This window comes from Saccopteryx leptura, chromosome 13 (genome assembly GCF_036850995.1).
Source record: "Saccopteryx leptura isolate mSacLep1 chromosome 13, mSacLep1_pri_phased_curated, whole genome shotgun sequence".
Taxonomy (NCBI): domain Eukaryota; kingdom Metazoa; phylum Chordata; class Mammalia; order Chiroptera; family Emballonuridae; genus Saccopteryx; species Saccopteryx leptura.
Genome location: NC_089515.1, coordinates 42,153,197 through 42,173,453, shown reverse-complemented (window position 1 = coordinate 42,173,453; position 20,257 = coordinate 42,153,197). Strand labels below are relative to the sequence as shown.

The 20,257-nt window shown below is 51.9% G+C and overlaps 1 protein-coding gene across 7 annotated transcripts in view; it reads left to right on the top strand.

Annotated features, from left to right (window-relative positions):
• The window catches only part of ARNT2 (aryl hydrocarbon receptor nuclear translocator 2), a 107,956-nt gene that overhangs the window by 51,808 nt on the left and 35,891 nt on the right, over positions 1-20,257 (top strand). For all 7 annotated transcript variants that reach the window (XM_066355530.1, XM_066355528.1, XM_066355527.1 and 4 more), the window contains exons 6-8: positions 9,796-9,898; positions 12,286-12,351; positions 12,685-12,770. In XM_066355530.1, the coding sequence (XP_066211627.1) occupies positions 9,796-9,898; positions 12,286-12,351; positions 12,685-12,770 (255 nt within the window). The remainder of the gene's footprint in view (positions 1-9,795; positions 9,899-12,285; positions 12,352-12,684; positions 12,771-20,257) is intronic.

The window sequence follows — 20,257 nt, the reverse complement described above, 5'->3', positions numbered from 1 at the left end:
AAGTTGTGTTTTTCATCTAAAAGCAATCTTTCCTGATCTCAGATTATATTTAATTCAGGAAGAATCTTCTCAAATGTCTCTGAGATTTTGTATTTCAGACACTGTCTTCTCTCCTGGAATGTGTTATGTGGCGTGGGGTGGCATCGACCCTGATGTCCCAGGTCACTTCCTTTCTTTTTTGGGTAAACAGGATCTTTTCACACACTGAGCTAACCTCCCCCCTCCCTCGCCTTTTTAGTCATCCTATGGGCCTGACATTTATTAAGATTTGTGTTAGTTTTTGTCAGAGTGTAATTTTGAAATAGAATTTTTCTAGATGGCGGGGTCCTGTTTTCTGGGCGTAGATGAGGGTGCCGCAGGTTATGGGGTGCGTGCACCGGGCAAGGCAGCGTGTGCTGCGGGCGAGGCAGCCTGAGGTCGGCAGGGACCCAACTCACTGCTCTGACTGCATCTCACCCCCCAGAAGCAGCTGTTCTATTCTCCACGGGACAGGCTGGCTTCTGTAAGTCAAGGTGACCTGAGAGCTGGGCCCCTGGCCTCTGTGTATCCAGACCTTGGGTCTTCTTGCTCACAGTTCTGGAGGCTTCTGTGAGGGCCCCTCTCATTCCTCCCTGGCATTCCTGTGTATTTGTTGCACCCTGGGATTGCTGGTGCTCACTCCCATCCCACCCATCCCATCGTCGGGGCACTGTTTCTTGCACACATCCACCAGCATTTCTGATCTAGTGGAGCCCCTCCCACTATTTTTCTGCATGGATGCAGATTATTCCTGCTACTTGTGTATTTTTTGATCATTTCATTACCTATTTGCAGGCGAGGTGAGGCCAGGGGAGGCAAGGCATGGCCTCAGCTTGCCTTCTTGAACTCCATGTCAGCCTGGCCCCTTTCCAGAGACAGCGGAGGAGGGAGAGGAGGGTTAATCGGTTACTCTTAAAATGAAAGCCCTCAGGCTTGCATTGCTGGCATTCTTATAGCATGATCCTCGAGGAGGAATGTATTTCTTTAAATCACACTCCAGCATATTTTAAACAGGATGGAGAATTTGTACTTTTGTCTACAGATTAAATAGCAGAAGAGGTGCCGGCTGCAGGGGGGACTGTGGGGTGACGATTTTTTAATGAATAGCAGAGCAGCAGACTCGGTACACAGCACTCCTGTGACTGTGTGTCACGACTGGAATGTGAGTGCTGGAGGCAGTTGTGGAGAGCTGGGGGTAGGCGTCGTTGGGGTGGGAGAGAGCACGTGGCCTGTCGCCCATGTTGGGGCTCTTTGCCCTTGGCTGCCCCCACTGGTCCCAGGGCCCAGTCTTAGTCTTGTAATCATGCCTGAGATGATTATCTCCAGTGCTCGTGCAGCTCCCCCGGGCTGGCCTCCTCCTTGCCTAGTTAGCATCTCGTTAGCACGTTCCCCAGATGGCAGGGTGGAGAGACAAAGGATTGACGCGGGAACCAGACTGCTTGGCAGAAAGGCTCCTTCGGAGTGTCTGCACGGCCTGTTAGCCACCCCACTCAGTCCCTTCTGCCAGCCCTGTCAGTGAACCCATGAGCCTTGACTTTCTTTTGTTACTCCGTGGCCATAGGTCCAGTCCTCACCCAAACCCCAGCCGCCATCTTCATTGGTCAGAAAAGCGAGAGGGTATAGAGGAGGGATGGTGCCCTCAGACCTTCCCTGCTCTCGAAGGGCAGCTGAGCCAGGGGCGCCGTTCGCTCAGTGGACACGACTGCTGTCTCCGACGACGGTCACTTCTTCTCCACACAGGTTTTGTGGCAGACTGGCACTTCCCTGGATAGCGGGGACATGCACTCCCCAAGGGTGGGCACCATCCTCCCCTGAGTGTCAGAGACGGGCAGCACTCAGTGTGAACACTAATCGTACAAGGCTCTGCTTCTGAAACCTAAATAAGGGATAGTCTCACATTTAAAACACAGGTCATGAATGTCCCAGGCAGCTGTGGGGCAGCCAGGAGCCCCGCTCTCAGTGTGACGGTGCTCTCTGCACAACACAGTCAGCACTTGTTGCCATCGTGCGAAGGGTTGGTTGGCTCTGCCGGAAGCACATGTCCTCGGCATGTGGAAACTGGTGCTCCTGCCTCTGTTGAGAGACTGTGGAGCAGGCCCGCAGGCTTGACCGTGTGTGCCTCTGCTCACATCCCTCTGGCCTTCTTGGCCTGGGCTGGTGCCCCACTAGCCCTCCTCACCAGCCCGTGAGCTCCAGCCGGACAGGACTTGGCCACTCTCAGACCGCCCCGTCCACTGTCCCGCACCCTTCCCCTGCAGCTCCGTCTCCCTGCTCTTCCAGGTTCCTTTCTCACCGCCTGTGCCGGAAGCTTTACCCCTTGGTTCCCTTGATAGGAAGCATGCTCTCTCTGCTCCGGGCCTCCTTTGCACTTTGTCCAGACTTCTCCAGCCTCAGTTGAGCGGGTTGAACAGTTAGGTGGGGACAGTGTCCAGTTTACTCCTCACTGTGAGCCCGCTGTCTACACTGGAAGTTTCTGCTGAATGAAGCCAACAGAGTCTTGCTCCACATCAGCCTCTAGATGTCCATGAGCTTCTGTGCACCCTTTTGTCAATATTTTTTTGAGAACAGAAAAACTCTATTGCTCCATGTGGCTCTTTCCTATCCCGGGTGGCTGGGCTGTCGTAGTCCTCAGTTCACTACACAGCCACCACCCTTTCCTCCCCTTCCAGCCTGAGTTGTGAGCATTGTAAGTGAGGTGGAGAGCCCTGCCCAGCCTGTGGCCTCGGCAGGTGGTTTCACACAGCTGTGAGTTGAGCTGGGTTAGGAAGGTCCCTCGACTGCTGTCACTAAACTGTGTGTCCTCTTTACAAAACCCTTTCCAGACACAAGTGCCAATGTCCTTAGAATTGTTGTGAGTTGGCCAGTGGGACACAGATAGCCTGTCATTCTCTGGAGGTCACCAGCTTTTCCCTACCTGCATATCCACACCAGACCAGAAAAGAGATGTGTTAGTTGATCGGGCCCAGGTAATGAGCAGAGGGCCTGTGTTTCCTGCCTCGTGGTTGTTGAGAAGATGTCTGAAGGTCGGTTCCCAGTAGCTACTCAGGGTTCCTGCTGACCAAGGAATGTGCTCTGTTTGGCATGAGGCAGGGCAGGGGTGCTTATAGAGAGAAGCCGTAGTCCTAAATTGTCAGGAATCCTTTATAAAACGGGGGGTCGGCGGGGGCAACAGATGGGAGCACACGAGGATTGTAATATGGTCACCAACCAGTCATGGAAGAGAGGTAGGTTGTTTGCTCAGGTGCCAGTCATGCTGGGGACCATGCAGTCAGTGTGTTCCAAAGGTCCCTCCCCCAGGTTGTTCAGTCAAACACTAGGTTCTGGTGGGAAGGGATTTTACTGATGGGATTAAAACCCTAAATTGGTTGACCTTGAAAAAATGAGATTATTAATGTAGGTCTGACCCAATCAGATAAGCCATTTAAAAGCAGAGTCTGGCGATGGAAGGGAAAGTCAGAGAGATTTCCTTCACAAGTACCTTGCCCTTAGTAAAATCCTCTGTAAATTTAAAATTAGTCCCTTGTACTTCCTCTGTCAAAGGCCAGAGACTGTTGTAATAGTCCAGGTTATTAGGTTGCAATGGTCAGAAACTAACGTTGAACCAGTTTCAGCATTAAAAGGGGGACTTTAGGCCCTGGCTGGTGGTTCAGTGGATAGAATGTTGGCCTGGCGTGTGGATGTCCCAGGTTTGACTCCTAGTCAGGGAACACAGGAAAAGCAATCATCTGCTTCTCTCCCTCTCCCTCTCCTTCTTCTCTCCCTCTTCTCCTCCCACAGCCAGGGTTCATTTGGTTAGAGCGTGGCCCCAGGTGCTAAGGATAGCTCGGTTAGTCCAAACATGTCAGCCTCAGGTGCTAAAAATAGCTCGGTACTTGAGTATCATCCCCAGACAGGGTTGTTGAGTGGATCCTGGTTGGGGCACATGCAGGAAGGAATCTGTCTCACTGTCTCCTCTCTTTTCAGTTAAGAAAAAAAAAAAAGAGGGCCTTTATTGGCACTAATGGTTTCAACATTGTAAGGATTCTCTTTCATCAGTTTTCCCTGTTTTCTTAGAGTTAGTTTCATTGTCTCAGATCCAATTCTCCATGAAGCTGGACTCATTGCTTTTGAAAAAGCCACACTCAGATGCTTAAAGAAAAAAGAATGGAGGGTAGAATGGTCACAATTTGTCTGTGGAGGACTCTGGTTGTCCTGTCTGGATCACCTCCTAATCTTGGGGCCAATCATTGTGGACAGAGGAGGAGTGAAGTACTATGATTGGCCCAGCCCTCAACCAATCACTATGCACAGAGGGTAGATGAGGTAGTATGATTAGTTCACCTTATATGTCAGATGGCCAGCCCTGAACCAATCACTATGGCCTGGGAACTGGGCTCTTGTGAGAAGGTAGCCCTTTTTGGTGTTCATCATAAAGGAGTAGCACACAAGCATTGTGGTAGGGAGGTTCTGGATGGACAGAGTAGCACATGTCTCTAGGGAACTTTACCGTCCATCCAGAGGCCTTCTATTCTGGTTTGAGAAAAAAATAGTTAAGCTACAACTTGAGAATTGATGTATTTGTATCTCAGCCATATCCAAGCCCTTGCTAGAGATAATGAAGCATGAGGAACATGGTCCCACCATGCAGCAGAAGGCCTGTCCCCTCCTGGGCTCCGTGGATGCAGCTCGTACTCTGGACCTGGTTCTGTAACGGACCTCAGGACGCGGTGTGGGTGCCGTGCTGCTGGGGTGTTTGTTCCTGTGTGCACAGCTGCTCCGATGGCTGGGCTCAGCCTTTTGGGAAGAGAACACTTTGTCACTGGAACAGCAACCAGCGTCTCCTCCGGCCTCGAGGCCGCCTTTCAGGGGGCCACATGTTTTTGGAACACCCTCAGATATTGTCCATCTTGGGGCCATCACTTTGCTTTTGTTGCTAATCATTTTCTCTTGCTTTTCTTCCTTGCTATCTTGGTTCTCCTCCTTTCTAAACCAAGATAAGATGTTTCCTGTTTTCTTAAGGATTCCTTTGATGAAATAATTCTAATTTCTATTTGTATTTCTGCGATAGCCCGGGGAGACGTTTTATGAGCACAAAGCCTTCCTTTGTGATTTTATCCAAGACAAATTTCTGATTCTTCTGTTTTTTAAAAAGTTACCGCTGACCAAGATAATACTTAAAAAACCAGCCCACTGAGAGGAGTTCCAGGAGGGCCCTCTGCACACAGGGGAAGGTGCTGTGTTACAGCTGGACTCTTGACAGTCGTTCTTCTCAAGTATGAGTCAGCAAATACTTTCTGTAAAGGGCCCGATAGCAAGTATTCTTGGCTTTGGGGGCTATACCATCTTTTTCACACCGACTCAGCTCTGCCACTGTGTCCTGAGAGCAGCCATAGACAATAGAATGGCCAGAGCTGTGTTCCAACAGATATTTAAAGAACAATTGTCAGCCAGGTTGGGATCATCCATCACTGTTTGCTAACTTCTGGGCTGTTTTAATTTTTTTAATATTTAAGGCCCTGGCCGGTTGGCTCAGCGGTAGAGCGTCGGCCTGGCGTGCGGGGGACCCGGGTTCGATTCCCGGCCAGGGCACATAGGAGAAGCGCCCATTTGCTTCTCCACCCCCCCCCCCTTTCTCTCTATCTCTCTCTTCCCCTCCCGCAGCCAAGGCTCCATTGGAGCAAAGATGACCCGGGTGCTGGGGATGGCTCCTTGGCCTCTGCCTCAGGCGCTAGAGTGGCTCTGGTTGCGGCAGAGCGACGCCCCGGAGGGGCAGAGCATCGCCCCCTGGTGGGCAGAGCGTTGCCCCTGGTGGGCGTGCCGGGTGGATCCCAGTCTGGCGCATGCGGGAGTCTGTCTGACTGTCTCTCCCCGTTTCCAGCTTCAGAAAAATAAAAATTAAAAAATTAATATTTAAAATTTTTTTTCCATTGATTTGGGAGAGAGAGAGAGAGAGAGAGAGAGGGAGAGAGGAAGGAAGGAAGAGAAGAGAGGTGGGAGGGAGAGAAAGAGAGAGAAGCATCAACTCATTTTACTTAGTTCCGTTTAGTTGTGTACTCATTGCTTCTTGTATGTGCCTTGACTGGGGGTTGAACTTGTGACCTCTGTCACACCAGGTTGACGCTTATCTACTGACCCACTTGGCTAAGGCCTAAATTTTTTTTGTAATTTATTGATTTTTAGAGAAAGAGAAAGGGGGAGAGACAGAGAGTGAAACATCAATTTGTTGTTTCACCTATTTATGCCATCACTGGTGGATTCCTGTATGTGCTGTGACGGGGGATCAAGCCTGCAATCTCGGTCTCTTGGGACAGCGCTCCAACCACCTAAGCTACCGAGCCATGGCTTGTTTGCCAACTTCTGTTCTAAAGCATTTCATGCTTTTCAACTGTCTTTAAAAAATTATAGTTAAAAACCCTGAGATGTGTTATAATTTTGTCTATTTCATGGAGTGGAAACATTGACTGTTGGTCAGTGTGTTGAGTGGAGGTTCACTGGAGCTTCAGAGGTAGACTGGGTGTTGGGATTAACAGCTTAAGAATGTTCTTCTCGGCCCTGGCCAGTTGACTTAGTGGATAGAGTGCCGGCCTGGCGTGCAGACATCCCGGGTTCGATCCCCGGTCAGGGCACCCGTGAGAAGCGACCATCTGCTTCTCTCCTGTCCCTCTACCCCTCTCTCTCTCTTCCCCTCTCACAGTCAGTGGCTCGATTGTTTTGATCATTGGCCCTGGATACTGAGGATAGCTTGGTTGATTCAAGCATCAGCCTCAGCCAGGGGTTTGCCAGGTAGATCCTGGTTGGGACACATGTGGGAGTCTGTCTCACTATCTTCCCTCCTCTCACTTTAAAAAAAAAAAATAGAATGTTCTTATTGAATGCAGTAATTTTGTTTTGAGGACTCTATCCTAAGATGGTATGGATAATTTTTCTACAGTTACTTACCCCCAGTTATTTACCTTAGCATTAGTTGCCATCTGAAAACCTGGGAACAGTCAAGCATCCAACAGTAAACTGTCTGCTCAGAATAACAGTGCAGACGCCATGAGTCTGGAGGAGCCAGGGCACCTGAGGGGAGGGCTGGCTGGGGAGGCACCAGGGCGGAGGACGGTGCGGCCGGCCGCCGGCCCAGCCGTGGGGCGTGGGAGCAAGGGCTTCCTCCCAGAAGTACGGTAGGTCAGGCTGGTGTGGTAGCTCAGGGGTTCAGGGAACTTCTGTAAGGATCTGATGGGGTAGGAGTGTAATTCCAGAGCGCACTCTGGGAAGGCGGGAGTAGGGAGCTAAGAGGACAGAGCAGAGGTGACCAGGATGGTGGTGGTTTCGGCCCTAGCCAGGAAGAGCAGGATGGGGGTTGTGGTGGGGCCAGCCCCCACCACAGCTGGGGAGGCTCTGGAGGAGTCTGTGTTGGCCTCGACTGAAGGTGCTTTTCAGGCCCGCTGGGAACCAGGCCTAGGATGCCAGACCCACATTTCTAACAGACCCAAGGTTCTGTGGCTTCAATAGCAACACTTCTGTGCTTGGTTGGCTATCTGGAGCCCCTCTTGTAGGTAAACTCAACACCCACCGGGATGGAGAGTGACTCCGAGCCCATCACACTGGGACTTACAGCCCGGGGCCAGGGGATGGCCAAGGGCTCACTGTCTCAGCTGCCGAAACCCAGTTACACACAGCCTTTCGGGAACACGCCTGCTGTGTAAAGTAAAGTGGGCTTCCATCCCGAGGAGCCTGGGGAGGGACTCGCTGTGCCCAAGGAAACTGGAGGAGCACGCAGAGAAATAAACCCGAAGCACTTGCCCCCCGGGGCCATGGCAGCAGATGAGGGAAGCGTGCTTTTCCATTTCTGTGTTCCCAGCTCATGTGTTCTGCAGCTGTGGCTGTGTCTTCAGGGCACACTTCGGAATCCGACAGACTCTCCTACCGGCTCACTTTACAGCTGACACCCTTTGCTGTTTGGTAGAGGATAACGCAAGTGACAGTTTACACTAAAGCAGCGTGAAAAGGAGCTGTCTGTGAGTGAGACAGACGGGTGTCAAACCTGGGGCAGCAGGCGGCACACAGAGTGACAGGCGCCTCGGCCCCTCCCTGGCCGAGTGGAGCTGTGCCCCCAGCAGAGCCCTGGGCCACGTGGGAAGTGAGGTTGCTGCTGTGGGTGCGAGGTGGCCGCTGGCAGGGCAGGGCGGGGAGGGCAGAGAGAGCCGGGCTCAGGAGGAGCCGGGAGCTACGGGAGTGGAGGCCGGAGCTGGCACCTGTGCTGCACACCTGCACCGCCTGCTCCCTGTCCTGCATGTGGAGTCACGGCAGCTGGGGCTAGTGGATAGATCTCCTTTAAGACCCCTTGGATTTCAAGTGACCGAAACCCATTTATCTACTTACTGCAAAGGGGTGGGATCGCCGGTCACTTTCTTCCTCTGCTTTATTTTTGTACCCAGAATGTACCTCCACCTGACAGTGTGCCCCCTTCCATTCTGTGGCTTTTGTTACCTGTTCTTTGACTAGAGTAGAATGGCCTTTGTCTTGTTAGCTTTTTGTGCTTAGACCAGTGCCTAGCATATCCTGGGTGCTTAATAAACGTTTATGGAAAGATGGCAAGGTGACACGTTGAGTAACTTGTGACAATAAGTAGGAGTTAGTAAGGCAAAAGGAAGGGTTTCCCAAGGCAGAGGCATCAGCAGGTGAGGGAGGCACGAGCAGCACCAGGAAGGACGAGCTATGTGACAGGTGGACCGAGGAGGAAGGACACTGGAGTTGGGGGCGGGTGGGTCTGCATCGGGGAATGACGAGTGGACAGTGATGACCAGGGCAGAGGACACGGAGAGTCAGAGCCGCTGCAGGGGGTGAGGGAGAAGACGACTCCGAGGCGACGTCTAGGATTCTGGCGTACGTTCCCCGATGATGGCGCTGCCTCTGCTGATACCTGAGGTGTGTGCCTTCGGCCACTGGTGGTTAGGTCTGCGCTGAGGGGAGGGGCGGGTGGGGCTGGAGGTGACGATGCAGAGTCAGCAGCACTCAGGTGATCCCCCAAACCCGAGTGGATGAAGTCACCGAGGGCAGTGGTCCCCAACCCCCAGGCCGCGGACCGGTACCGTGGTCCACAGAGAAAGAATAACTTACATTATTTCCGTTTTATTTATATTTAAGTCTGAACGATGTTTTATTTTTAAAAAATGACCAGATTCCCTCTGTTACATCCGTCTAAGACTCACTCTTGACGCTTGTCTCATAAGTTCGACAATTATATTTAAAAATACCACAGTTTTTACGCCGGTCGCATAATTTTATTTTGTGCATTTATCCCTCCCACCCTAAAGGCCAATCTGTGAAAACATTTTCTGACATTAAACCGGTCCGTGGCCCAAAAAAGGTTGGGGACCACTGATCTAGGGGATGCAGAGGATGAGAAGAGGAGGGGGCCACGCGAGACTCTGGGGCAGACAGGAGGTTCAGCAAAGCTGTCAGATAAGATGGAGGGGAAATGTCTTTTGGATTTAGCAATAAGGAAGTTGTTGATGACTTTGGTAGACGTCGGGATGCCACTTCCATGAAGTAGTAGGGAGAAGGCCAGATTGAAGCGACTTGAGGTGAGACGGTGAGTGTAGACAGCCCCGTGAAGAACACAGGCATGTGGAATTGCATGGATGTCATTGCCCCACATGTTTCCTGCCACAGAATGTTGGGAATTCCAAAGAGCAAACAGTCTACGTGGCCCTGCCTGTCCTCGTGTGCAGGACGTTTGCGGAGAGCTTCCCCGACACCTGCACCCCCGAAAGGCTGAGGCTTATGCACTTGTTCTGCTCTCTCTCTTAGGCCGGATCTTGGACCTGAAGACGGGGACAGTCAAGAAGGAGGGGCAGCAGTCGTCCATGCGGATGTGCATGGGCTCACGCAGGTCCTTCATCTGCAGGATGAGGTCTGTCTGGGTGCAGGGTGGGTGGTGGCTCTGGTGGGTTCACGCCTTTCTGATTCACTAGGAAGAGCCTCAGCGGGCTCGGCTAGGGTCCCTCACGCCGCCTCAGGTTCTCTCAGTCTTATGAGTACAACCTGTGAGCCTATAGACTCCCCGCTCTGTCTTGGAAGCACCTCTTCCCTCTTTCCTTCCATTTCAAGATGTCTGATTCCCTACAGTTTTCTGCCCATGTGTCTCAACTTTCTGCCTGTTCCTCAAAGCTCTTTTCAACCCCTACCTCACCAAGCTCTATTTCTCAACATATTTACATAAGACCTACTGGTTTCATACTTACTCTTGTATTTCCTTGTGCCAACTCACACCCTTCCTCCTCCCCCTCCTCCTCCTCCTCCTCCTCCTCCTCCTCCTCCTCCTTCTCCTCCTCCTCCTCCTCCTTCCCCTCCCCCTCCCCCTCCCCCTCCTCCCCCCCCTCCTCCTCCCCCCCCTCCTCCTCCTCCACCACCACCACCACCACCAGAGGACATGCCTATCCAGTCACCACCACCTGCCACATGGTCTCCCAGGCGACCTGATCAGCAGGCATTCCGCACTTGCTGATTTAGCCCCAGGGTCGCCTCCTTCCTGCTGAGCGTCCTGACATAGTGGATGCTCCTGTCTCAGGCCAGGAGAGGCAGAGCCACTCACTCCTGTCACTGTCCTCCAGTTGTTGCTGGAGCTGTGACTTCATACTAAGTATCTGTTGTGTCCTGTGAAGTTCCAAACAACTGATCCTTTGAAATAAGTATGTATTATACTTCTTAAAATCTGTTCATCTGCAAGCTGCTTAGTCCATCTTGGTGACTAGGGTTATGTGTTGAGGGGACACCTGCCTCTCTGACCTCTAGCTGGGCCTGTAGAGGCAGCAGAGGACTTGAGCCTGGCCATCCAAGTCAACCCCTGTCCAGGCTGAGCATCCAGAAGACATGGATGGGCCCCCGCCCCTGTCCTACCACCTACCTCAGATGACACTGAGGGGACAGAAGACACAGCTGTCCCCCTTGGATGTAGGGTTGGGGTGCAGAGACAGCCTGCCCTCTGCCCAGCTGATGGAGCAAGCTGGGCTCAGGATTAGCAGTCTTAGTGTCCGCCCGGGGACAGAATGCCATCAGTTAGTGTCCAGTCTGAGGGCCGTTCCTCGGGGCTTCAGCCAGTAGATGCCCACTGGCCTACTGAGCGTTCAGCGAAGTGTGATGTCTCCATTGTGCCATCTCAGCAGTTTGCTTATGAATGAACTTACCAGAGGCATCAGGTGCGCCATTTCTGTGCGCCACGCCATTGTCACTGCTCTACAGCCACGTTCAGGCAGTCCCTTCCCTGCCCTGGTGCCCCCTCGGGGACACGCTTCTGGGGCTTTTCCAAGTGCTTGATCCACACCACCTGGACTTACCTGTGACATGAGCAGCACCGCCATCTACTGAGAGCATGAGCTTCCCGTCCAACTAAAGCTGCTCAGTGCCAGGTCAGCAAGACGCTGGGCACAGTCGGGCAGAGGGCAGAGGGCCATGCCGGCGGCCTGGGCAGCAGCGTCTGGGATGCCCCTGCTGCCGAAACCACGCCAGTGCCGGCTGCGGTCCCCGCTCTGAGAGTTTAATTGACTCGTATCTTTGCTATGTTGAATATCATGACATCCAGGGTACTAGTTGTCATAGAATTGGGAGTGGGCACATCAAGTGGCGATCAGAGCCGGGATGCTGAGCAGGTAGGTCACTGAGAAGCAAGACAGAAAGGGACCTTCCAGAGTAGGCAGTGGTCCACCTCCCACCTGCTGTGTCCCCGAGGAGGGTCCACAGAACGACCTGATTCTCTACCCGCTCCTCCGTGTCCCCAGTCTGTCCTTTGCTGTCAGCAGGCTCGCAGCTGCCTGGTTATTCCCGGAGCCAGGACACCGCGGGCGGGAGGGTTTCCTCAGCTGTGATTAAAGCCTGAGACAAAGCTTCTGTTCACCAACTGGCAACATCTGTTTTGCGTTGATGTGTCTGCTCAGGCCCGAAGACACTGTTGCTGTCATCACCCCCTTCCCCTGTTGCCTGAGAGCCACCAGTTGCACTGCCGTGATGCGCAGGCCTGGGCTTGGCCAGGACCTCCTCGAGTCCTTCTGCGGGTCTCCAGCTTCTGGGCTGGGCCCCACAGCCCTTTGGCCGAGCCTCACACACTGCCACTCTCCTCACCTTCAGTGATCGTCATGCTTCAGAGGTGTGCAGGCCTGCTTCTACACTCTGGAAGCAAATTGGCGTTAGGCCTCACCTGGACATGTGTGTTAGCCTCAAAGAGGGCCCGCCCCCTTGTCTGCAGCCCTCTGTGTTCTCTAAGCTTACCTGGTCTTCACTCCTGCTAATGTATTTGCTGCTCAGGTGTGGAAATGCTCCGCTGGACCACCTCCCTCTAAACAGAATAACCACCATGAGGAAGAGGTTCAGGTCAGTGGGGCTTTTGGATGGATGTGTTTGGGCTGTGCTGAGAGGCAGTGGGGTGGCCATGGCCGAAGTGTGGCTAAACGTGTAGAGGAGCTGAGTGTAGAGGACCAGGAGAGCTGTCTCTGGTTTCCGGGACTGAGGTGAGAAAGGGAGGTGGGTGGAATTGATTTTGGACTTTCAGACCGTGGTGGAAGAAGGGGAAACAGGGTGGTGGGGAGTCCCGGTTCAAACTCTCCAGCTGGACAACTGACCCTGTAGCTTCAAAGTAGAAGGAGCCGTTGGACATCCTTGCTCCCCCAGGGACTGAACGCAATTTCACCAACATTCTTCCTGCAGGAACGGCCTTGGCCCTGTGAAAGAAGGGGAAGCCCAGTACGCTGTGGTCCACTGCACAGGATACATCAAGGCCTGGCCTCCGGCCGGTAAGTGGAACCTGCGCTTGTATTGCAGGGAACCGGATGCCCAGCAAGGTGTTTCTGTGGTCTGTCACCCAGAGCGCTCTGTAGTCTGACTGACATTTGAAATGTTAGCTGTGTCCAAATCATTAGAGAAATGCAAATCAAAGCCACAAGGAGGTACCTCTTATGCTTACTCGGATGGTTAAAATAAATGATAACGAGTGTGGGTGGGAATGCGGCGTGACTGGAACCCTGCTGTATTGCTGGTGGGAATGTAAAATGGTGCACTGCAGTTTCTCTGGAAAACAGTCTTGAGTTACGCAAAATGCTAAGCAAAGAGTTACCATGTGGCTGACCCAGCAGCCTCACTCCTAGTTATGTACCTAAGGAAGTTGAAAATGTGTCCACACAGAAAGGTGTACATGGTTGTTTGTGGCAGCATTATTAATCTTGGCCATAATGAAAACAGCCCAAATGTGTCCATCAACCGATGAATGGCTGAATAAAGAGTGGTCCACCCATGCAATGAAATAGTACTCAGCAATAAAAAGAGTGAAATCTGGGTGAACCTTGAAAATATCAGGCTAAGCAAAGAAAGCCAGACTCAAAAGGCCACATCATGTGATTTTATTTATGCAAAACACCCAGAACGGGGAAATCCACCGAGACAAAAAGTAGGTTTGTGATTTCCAGGCACTGAGGGAGAGAAAAACGGAGAGTGAGTGCTAATGGGGACAGTTTTTCTCTTTGAGGTGACAAAAATGTTCTAAAATTTTATAGAGATGAGAGTTGTACAACTCTACAACTAAAAACCACTGAAGTGTACACATTGAGATGGCAGATTTTGGCTCTGGCCGGTTGGCTAAGTGGATAGAGTGTCAGCCCAGTGTGCTGACATCCCAGGTTCATACATGGATGAACCAGTCGGAACATACATGAGAAGTGACCATCTGCATCTCTTCCCTTCCCCCTCCCCCTTCTCTCCCTATTACCCTCTCACAGCCAGTGATTTGTTTGGTTTGAGCATCGGCCCCAGGTGCTGAGGATAGCTCAGTTGACTCTAGCATTGGCTCTAGACTGGGGTTGCTGGGTGGATCCCAGTTGGGGCACATGAGGGAGTCTGTCTCCTGTCTCACTATCTCCCCTCCTCTCACTTAAAGAAAAAAAGATGGTGGGTTTTATGACATGTGAATTACGTCTCAGCAAATCTATTATGGAACAAAAGAATATATACAGTGTTAGTCACCTGTGGACACTCTGTGGCCCAGAAAGTGGTCTGTTTTCGAGCTCACTGGTTCTTTCCTTGGCTATGCTCACTCAGTCTTCCGATGCGTTTGTCACAGGCATTCTGTATATCGAAGACATTGCTTTTTATTTCAAGCATTTTCCTTTTGATTCTCCCCCCCATCACACTGCCCATCTGTTCTCTCCATTGTCCCTTCTTCCATGAGAGACCTCGTGTAGTAATCACAGCCACATTCCCTGTCTAGTAGTTTTAGAGTCTCAGATCCGAGTCTGGCTCTGGCTCTGGCTTTGGTGCTTACTTTGTCTGGGTTTTTTCTTGCCTTTTGACATGCCATGTAATTCTTTGTGGAAATCCAGACGTGATGTGTCAGGTAATAGGAACTGAGGTAGATGGGCCTGTAGTGGGAGCTTTTATGGTTATTTTGCTCGGCGTGGCCTGTATTTAATGTTTGCTGTACTGTATGTATCTATCAGTTTGACCTATATACATATTTATGTGTAGATGTATGTTTTTTAACTTGTGTATAATTTCCTATGTAAATTATAGTGGACAAAATGATCAGAGTGTTGCTTGCCTAAAGGCCGGCACCCCAGATGCCAGGGCAGGACCTCATAGGCAGTGTTGCCTCACAGTGTTTGCAGTCTGGACTCAGCTTTGCAGACCCAGGGAGAGTGGGAGAGTTCTCAGAAGCAGATGTTTACAATTCAGAAATGACCTGGGACCTCCTCATGACTGACACGGATGCTCATGTCCACTATCCAGTGAACCTGTGGGGTTCTGGAGTGCATGAGAAACCAGATTTGTATCAGAAGTTGTTTGATGAGAGGCAAATGCGAGCCAAGGGACTCACTGCCTGTACCCCTGATGGGTGGGCAGCGTGAAGAGAAGTCCCAGGCGGCTCAGTGGACGTGCACACGTGGAGAAGTGGGCAATGTGGAGAGAGTCCCAGCGGTGGCTCAGTCACGCGCATACACCGTGCCTGGCATGTGCCAGGTTAAGTGAGGCTATTGGGGCACAGACGTAGGCTGCCCCGCCCTGTCCACAAGGATGTGTTGTGGGGCACTGGCGCACAGACGACTACAGGAGAGTGTGAGACAGCACTGGGGACAGAGGGAAGGTCCCTGCCTGCCCCCCGGGTCCAAGGAGGCCCATGACCATGCTGGATCGGCACTTCCTCTCAGGACCCGTTCCAAGCTGACCATCTCCTTAATGCTTCCTCGTTTGAATGAGGTCATCACTGCCCTCACACCGGGCAGAGTCCTCGTCCTGTTTCTGGCCTCAACATGCTCTCTTCTTACCACTTTATTTGGGCTCCAGGCCTACAATATCCCACGAGACATGCCATGATTATTGTAAGATTAATGCATGGTGTCCTGTGGGTGGGCAGGAAGAGGCAGCTGGGGCCCGGGTACAGGCAGAGAGGCCTCCAGAGAGTCTGCAGCGATGGGCCGGGCAGCTTCCTGACCTGCCCGTGAGCGCTGAGTGCACAGGGCGGTAGGCCGTGGGACTTATGCATTCAGTCTTCAACAGCCGGCCTGGAAACTTGGCCTCGTGAGAAGTGGTAGAAGGAGCCTCGGGTGTTTATCTTGGAGAAAGAGAGACATGATTTCTGTCTTTAAGTATTTGAGGGGGTGAACATAAAGGAGGAATCAATCTTAGGCTATTACCAGAAGGCACAATTTGGACCACAAGTGACTGAAAGGCAGATTTTTAACTCAATAGGGAAAAATGAGCAAAGGATAAGAAAAGGGTATTAAAGTGTGTGTGTGTGTGTGTGTGTGTGTGTGTGTGTACACACACACACACACACACACCTATATACACACACTAAGCATTTGGGGGGAAAAATCAGTCTATTAACAAATTAAAATAACTTGATACCATTTCCTCTTACCTATCAAGTAGCAAAATGTAAATGGACAAAATGCAGTGTTGGTCAGGTTCAGAGAAATGGACACTTCCATGTACTGCTGGTAGGACTATCATCAGCATAAGCCATCTGTAGAATAGTTTTATTATGTGTATTAAATGTCTTAAGATGTGCATTCCTTAACACAACAAGAATTCCATGCATAGGAATTTATTCTAAGGAAAATTTTGGATTAGTCTAAACTTCAGTGATAGAGAATTGATTTAAAACAGCCTGGACCATCCATCTTATAGAGCACTGGACAACCATCAGATATGCATGCTTCGGAGGACTCTCAGGAATGAGGCGAAGTACCAAGAAGTGTTCAAAAATTTAAAAAAGGAGGAGCCAGTTATACAACAGAAACACTATGAAGCCAGTTTTATCTTTAAATTATAAATGGTAGTGACCTACACACTGAAACATTGTATATAGAATACTGGTCATTGTTACTTTTTGTGAAGTAGATTATCGGTTACTTTTTTCTTGTCTATTCTCGCATTTTCCAAATTCTAACATGACTTTCGTAATCAGAGACAATGACCTTGGTATGAAATCAATCTAAATTTTCTAAAGAGCATGCCAGACAGTCGGATTAAAGGGTTGGCACTGAACTCAGAAGTTGTGTGTGTGTGAGGGGAAGAGGGGTCGTTTGTGTCCCGGTTTTGTTCTGTGGTGGCGGTTAGTTGTTGCATTTCTACAAAGGCAGAGGTTCTGGGAAGCACCATGTGTCCACACAGGATGCTTTTGGCGTGCCTACAGGGTCGGGGCTGTGTTCCCCACTCTGTGGCCGCTCACTCTCTGTTTCTGGGTTGGTAAGTACATTCTCAGCACACAGAACATTCCTTGTACTTGTCAGACCCTCCTGCTTCGTTCATTTCCTGGGCCCAGTTCTTCGCTTGACCTGGAACATAGTATCTGTTTCACGAAGACTGGAGGGATAGAGAGGGATGGATGGATAGATGGAAGGAAGGAGAGAATGAGGGAAGGGGCTCTTGCCCAGACAGAAGAAATAGTTGACCTAGGGGGAGTGGATCAGTAAAAAAATTTCTTGCCAGAATTTCTAAAGGTATTTACAGAATCCACTTTCCCAGAAAGCTTTTAAGATGGTGGAGTCAGTCATCTAGCCTAGCTGAGGGGGCTGAAATGAGGTCATTGGCACTGTCACCCTATCATAAGGTCATGGCACTGGAGCATTGGGGCGGTAACTCCCTTAGTGCTCCAGCGATGGCTTGTAAATGTCCACGAGGAATGCTGGCCCTGCCTGCTCATGAGCTCAGGCTCCCTAATTATAAACAATGACTTGCTTCGGAAGCATGAAGTTTCCTAAGCACCAAAGTTGCTAAAAATATCCACAGGCGACCTTGGACATCTCTAAAGGTGAGCAGAAGAGTCAGGCTTTATGGAGCAAACAAGGGCCTTATAAAAAGATTTTTTGACAACCCACATGCAATATGTTCACTTATTCCTTAGTCTGATAGCCGCACACTCACAGTTTTACCCGATCCTGCTGCCGCCAGGTTAAACGTAAACATGGTAGAGTATTCTGATACATTCTAGAAGTCCTTCCTGTTACATGCGGCTTTCCCAATTAGCCTTACAGCATTTTTCTAGGGTTCATTTTCTAGGGTTCATTACATAGGTTTCATTCTAAGCATTTGGGTTGGGAGTCTGGGTTAAAGAAGACTTCCAAAGACAATTCGTTCCTTTGTTGAATCCTTAATGTGTTTAGTCTGAAGAAACAGATACTCTATGCTCGACATGCTAGCAAAGAAATCACCCATGCTGGGCTGTGTTTTATATTTTGGTGGTGCATTCAGCCATGAGGAGACTTGGAAGTTCTGGAGCTGTTCATGGTCTCATAGTCATCACCCAGCACTTTGCACTGCACAGACCTTCAGCTTTGAGCTGGAAGCCGCTTCTGTGACAGAGGCCTCTTTTCCGGTAACCGTCATCTGGTGTGCTTGGTTCGCCACCTCGCAGTTCGCGGGAAACGGCTGATGAACCGGTGGTGGGTCTGCACAGGAGGGCCAGCCTCTGACCCAGGGGAGGAGTGTGGACCCAAGACCTCATTACCTCCCACTGGGACCGTCTCGGTCAGGAGTGGACCCAGCTGTTGGCGCCCTTGTGTACCTTCTCATCGGGGAGGTGGATGCTTTTCTTCTCTCTGCTTTGGACTTTCAGGAAGCCTTGGCCACAGCGTGCCAGAGCCCCGAGGTTATTGTGGGGTTGAGGCTAGAATCCGCAGTGGCCAGGCCGGCGGTCCCGGTGCCCCAGACAGCTCAGCTCTGCCATGAGCTCATCTGGTGCAGCCCTGCACTTGGAGTTTGCTTGTTGAACACAGTTATGTTTGTTTCTTCTTCATTTAAAAACCACCAGAAGCTGCTTGTCTGTGTGGAGGCCACCGACCCGCAGCCTGGCTGTCTCCAACCCTCAGCCCACGTTCCAGGTGCCCAGTAGGTCTCCTGCCCAGGACCCCACGGTGATGCCCTGATGAGACACCACAGCCGTGACCTTAGTGTGAGGTGGAGAACGGAGAGTTTTCTGGCCTTGTTCTCAGGCGGGGCAAAGCCATCCTAACTTGTCCTTCAGTAAATGTTTCTAAGCGCTTGTCATGGTCCAGGTTCCTCCTAAGGCCCTGGGAGTCCCAGGGCAAGTCTGGCGTGGTTCCTGCCCATACTAAGGAGCTCACAGTCCACTGGAAGAGACAGGTAGCTGTGCGGGCCATGGCTGGTCCCTGGATGGGGTCATAACAGAGGCACGCAGTCGTGGGGGGGCACACGGGAGGGAGATTCCATCTGCTGGGAGTGTCCAGGCCACCATCTCTCCCACACTGCAGCCGACCCGCACTGACAGCCTAACGGGCAGAGGGAGAGGAGCGTTCAAGCTGAACCATAAATATAAAAAAGAGGTAGGAATTTGCTGTCCGAAAAAGAATGCTTTACAGGCAGAGGGAACAGTGTGGACAAGGGCAAGGGAGTGTGAGAGTAATTACAGTTTTCATTTGTGAGTGTTCACCATGTGCAGGGCTCTCTGACAAATCCTTTACGTGCATTGTGCTCGGTAGTTTCACAACAGCCCTATTAAGGTGGAGGCACTGTCGATGCCCCCATGCTCCAGTGAGGCCCCGGAGCTCGAGTGGAAGTAGCCCCGTTCACACAGGAAGTAGCAGACTTGAGCTCTGCACTGTCGATGCCCCCGTGCTCCAGGGAGGCCCCGGAGCTCTGGTGGAAGTAGCCCCGTTCACACAGGAAGTAGCAGACTTGAGCTCTGCACTGTCGATGCCCCCGTGCTCCAGTGAGGCCCCGGAGCTCTGGTGGAAGTAGCCCCGTTCACACAGGAAGTAGCAGACTTGAGTTCTGCACTGTCGATGCCCCCGTGCTCCAGGGAGGCCCCGGAGCTCGGGTGGAAGTAGCCCCGTTCACACAGGAAGTAGCAGACTTGAGTTCTGCACTGTCGATGCCCCCGTGCTCCAGGGAGGCCCCGGAGCTCGGGTGGAAGTAGCCCCGTTCACACAGGAAGTAGCAGACTTGAGTTCTGCACTGTCGATGCCCCCGTGCTCCAGGGAGGCCCCGGAGCTCTGGTGGAAGTAGCCCCGTTCACACAGGAAGTAGCAGACTTGAGTTCTGCACTGTCGATGCCCCCGTGCTCCAGGGAGGCCCCGGAGCTCGGGTGGAAGTAGCCCCGTTCACACAGGAAGTAGCAGACTTGAGTTCTGCACTGTCGATGCCCCCGTGCTCCAGGGAGGCCCCGGAGCTCGGGTGGAAGTAGCCCCGTTCACACAGGAAGTAGCAGACTTGAGTTCTGCACTGTCGATGCCCCCGTGCTCCAGTGAGGCCCCGGAGCTCGGGTGGAAGTAGCCCCGTTCACACAGGAAGTAGCAGACTTGAGTTCTGCACTGTCGATGCCCCCGTGCTCCAGTGAGGCCCCGGAGCTCGGGTGGAAGTAGCCCCGTTCACACAGGAAGTAGCAGACTTGAGTTCTGCACTGTCGATGCCCCCATGCTCCAGGGAGGCCCCGGAGCTCGGGTGGAAGTAGCCCCGTTCACACAGGAAGTAGCAGACTTGAGTTCTGCACTGTCGATGCCCCCATGCTCCAGGGAGGCCCCGGAGCTCGGGTGGAAGTAGCCCCGTTCACACAGGAAGTAGTAGACTTGGGTTCTGCACTGTCGATGCCCCCATGCTCCAGGGAGGCCCCGGAGCTCTAGTGGAAGTAGCCCCGTTCACACAGGAAGTAGCAGACTTGGGTTCTGCACTGTCGATGCCCCCGTGCTCCGGTGAGGCCCCGGAGCTCGAGTGGAAGTAGCCCCGTTCACACAGGAAGTAGTAGACTTGAGTTCTGCACTGTCGATGCCCC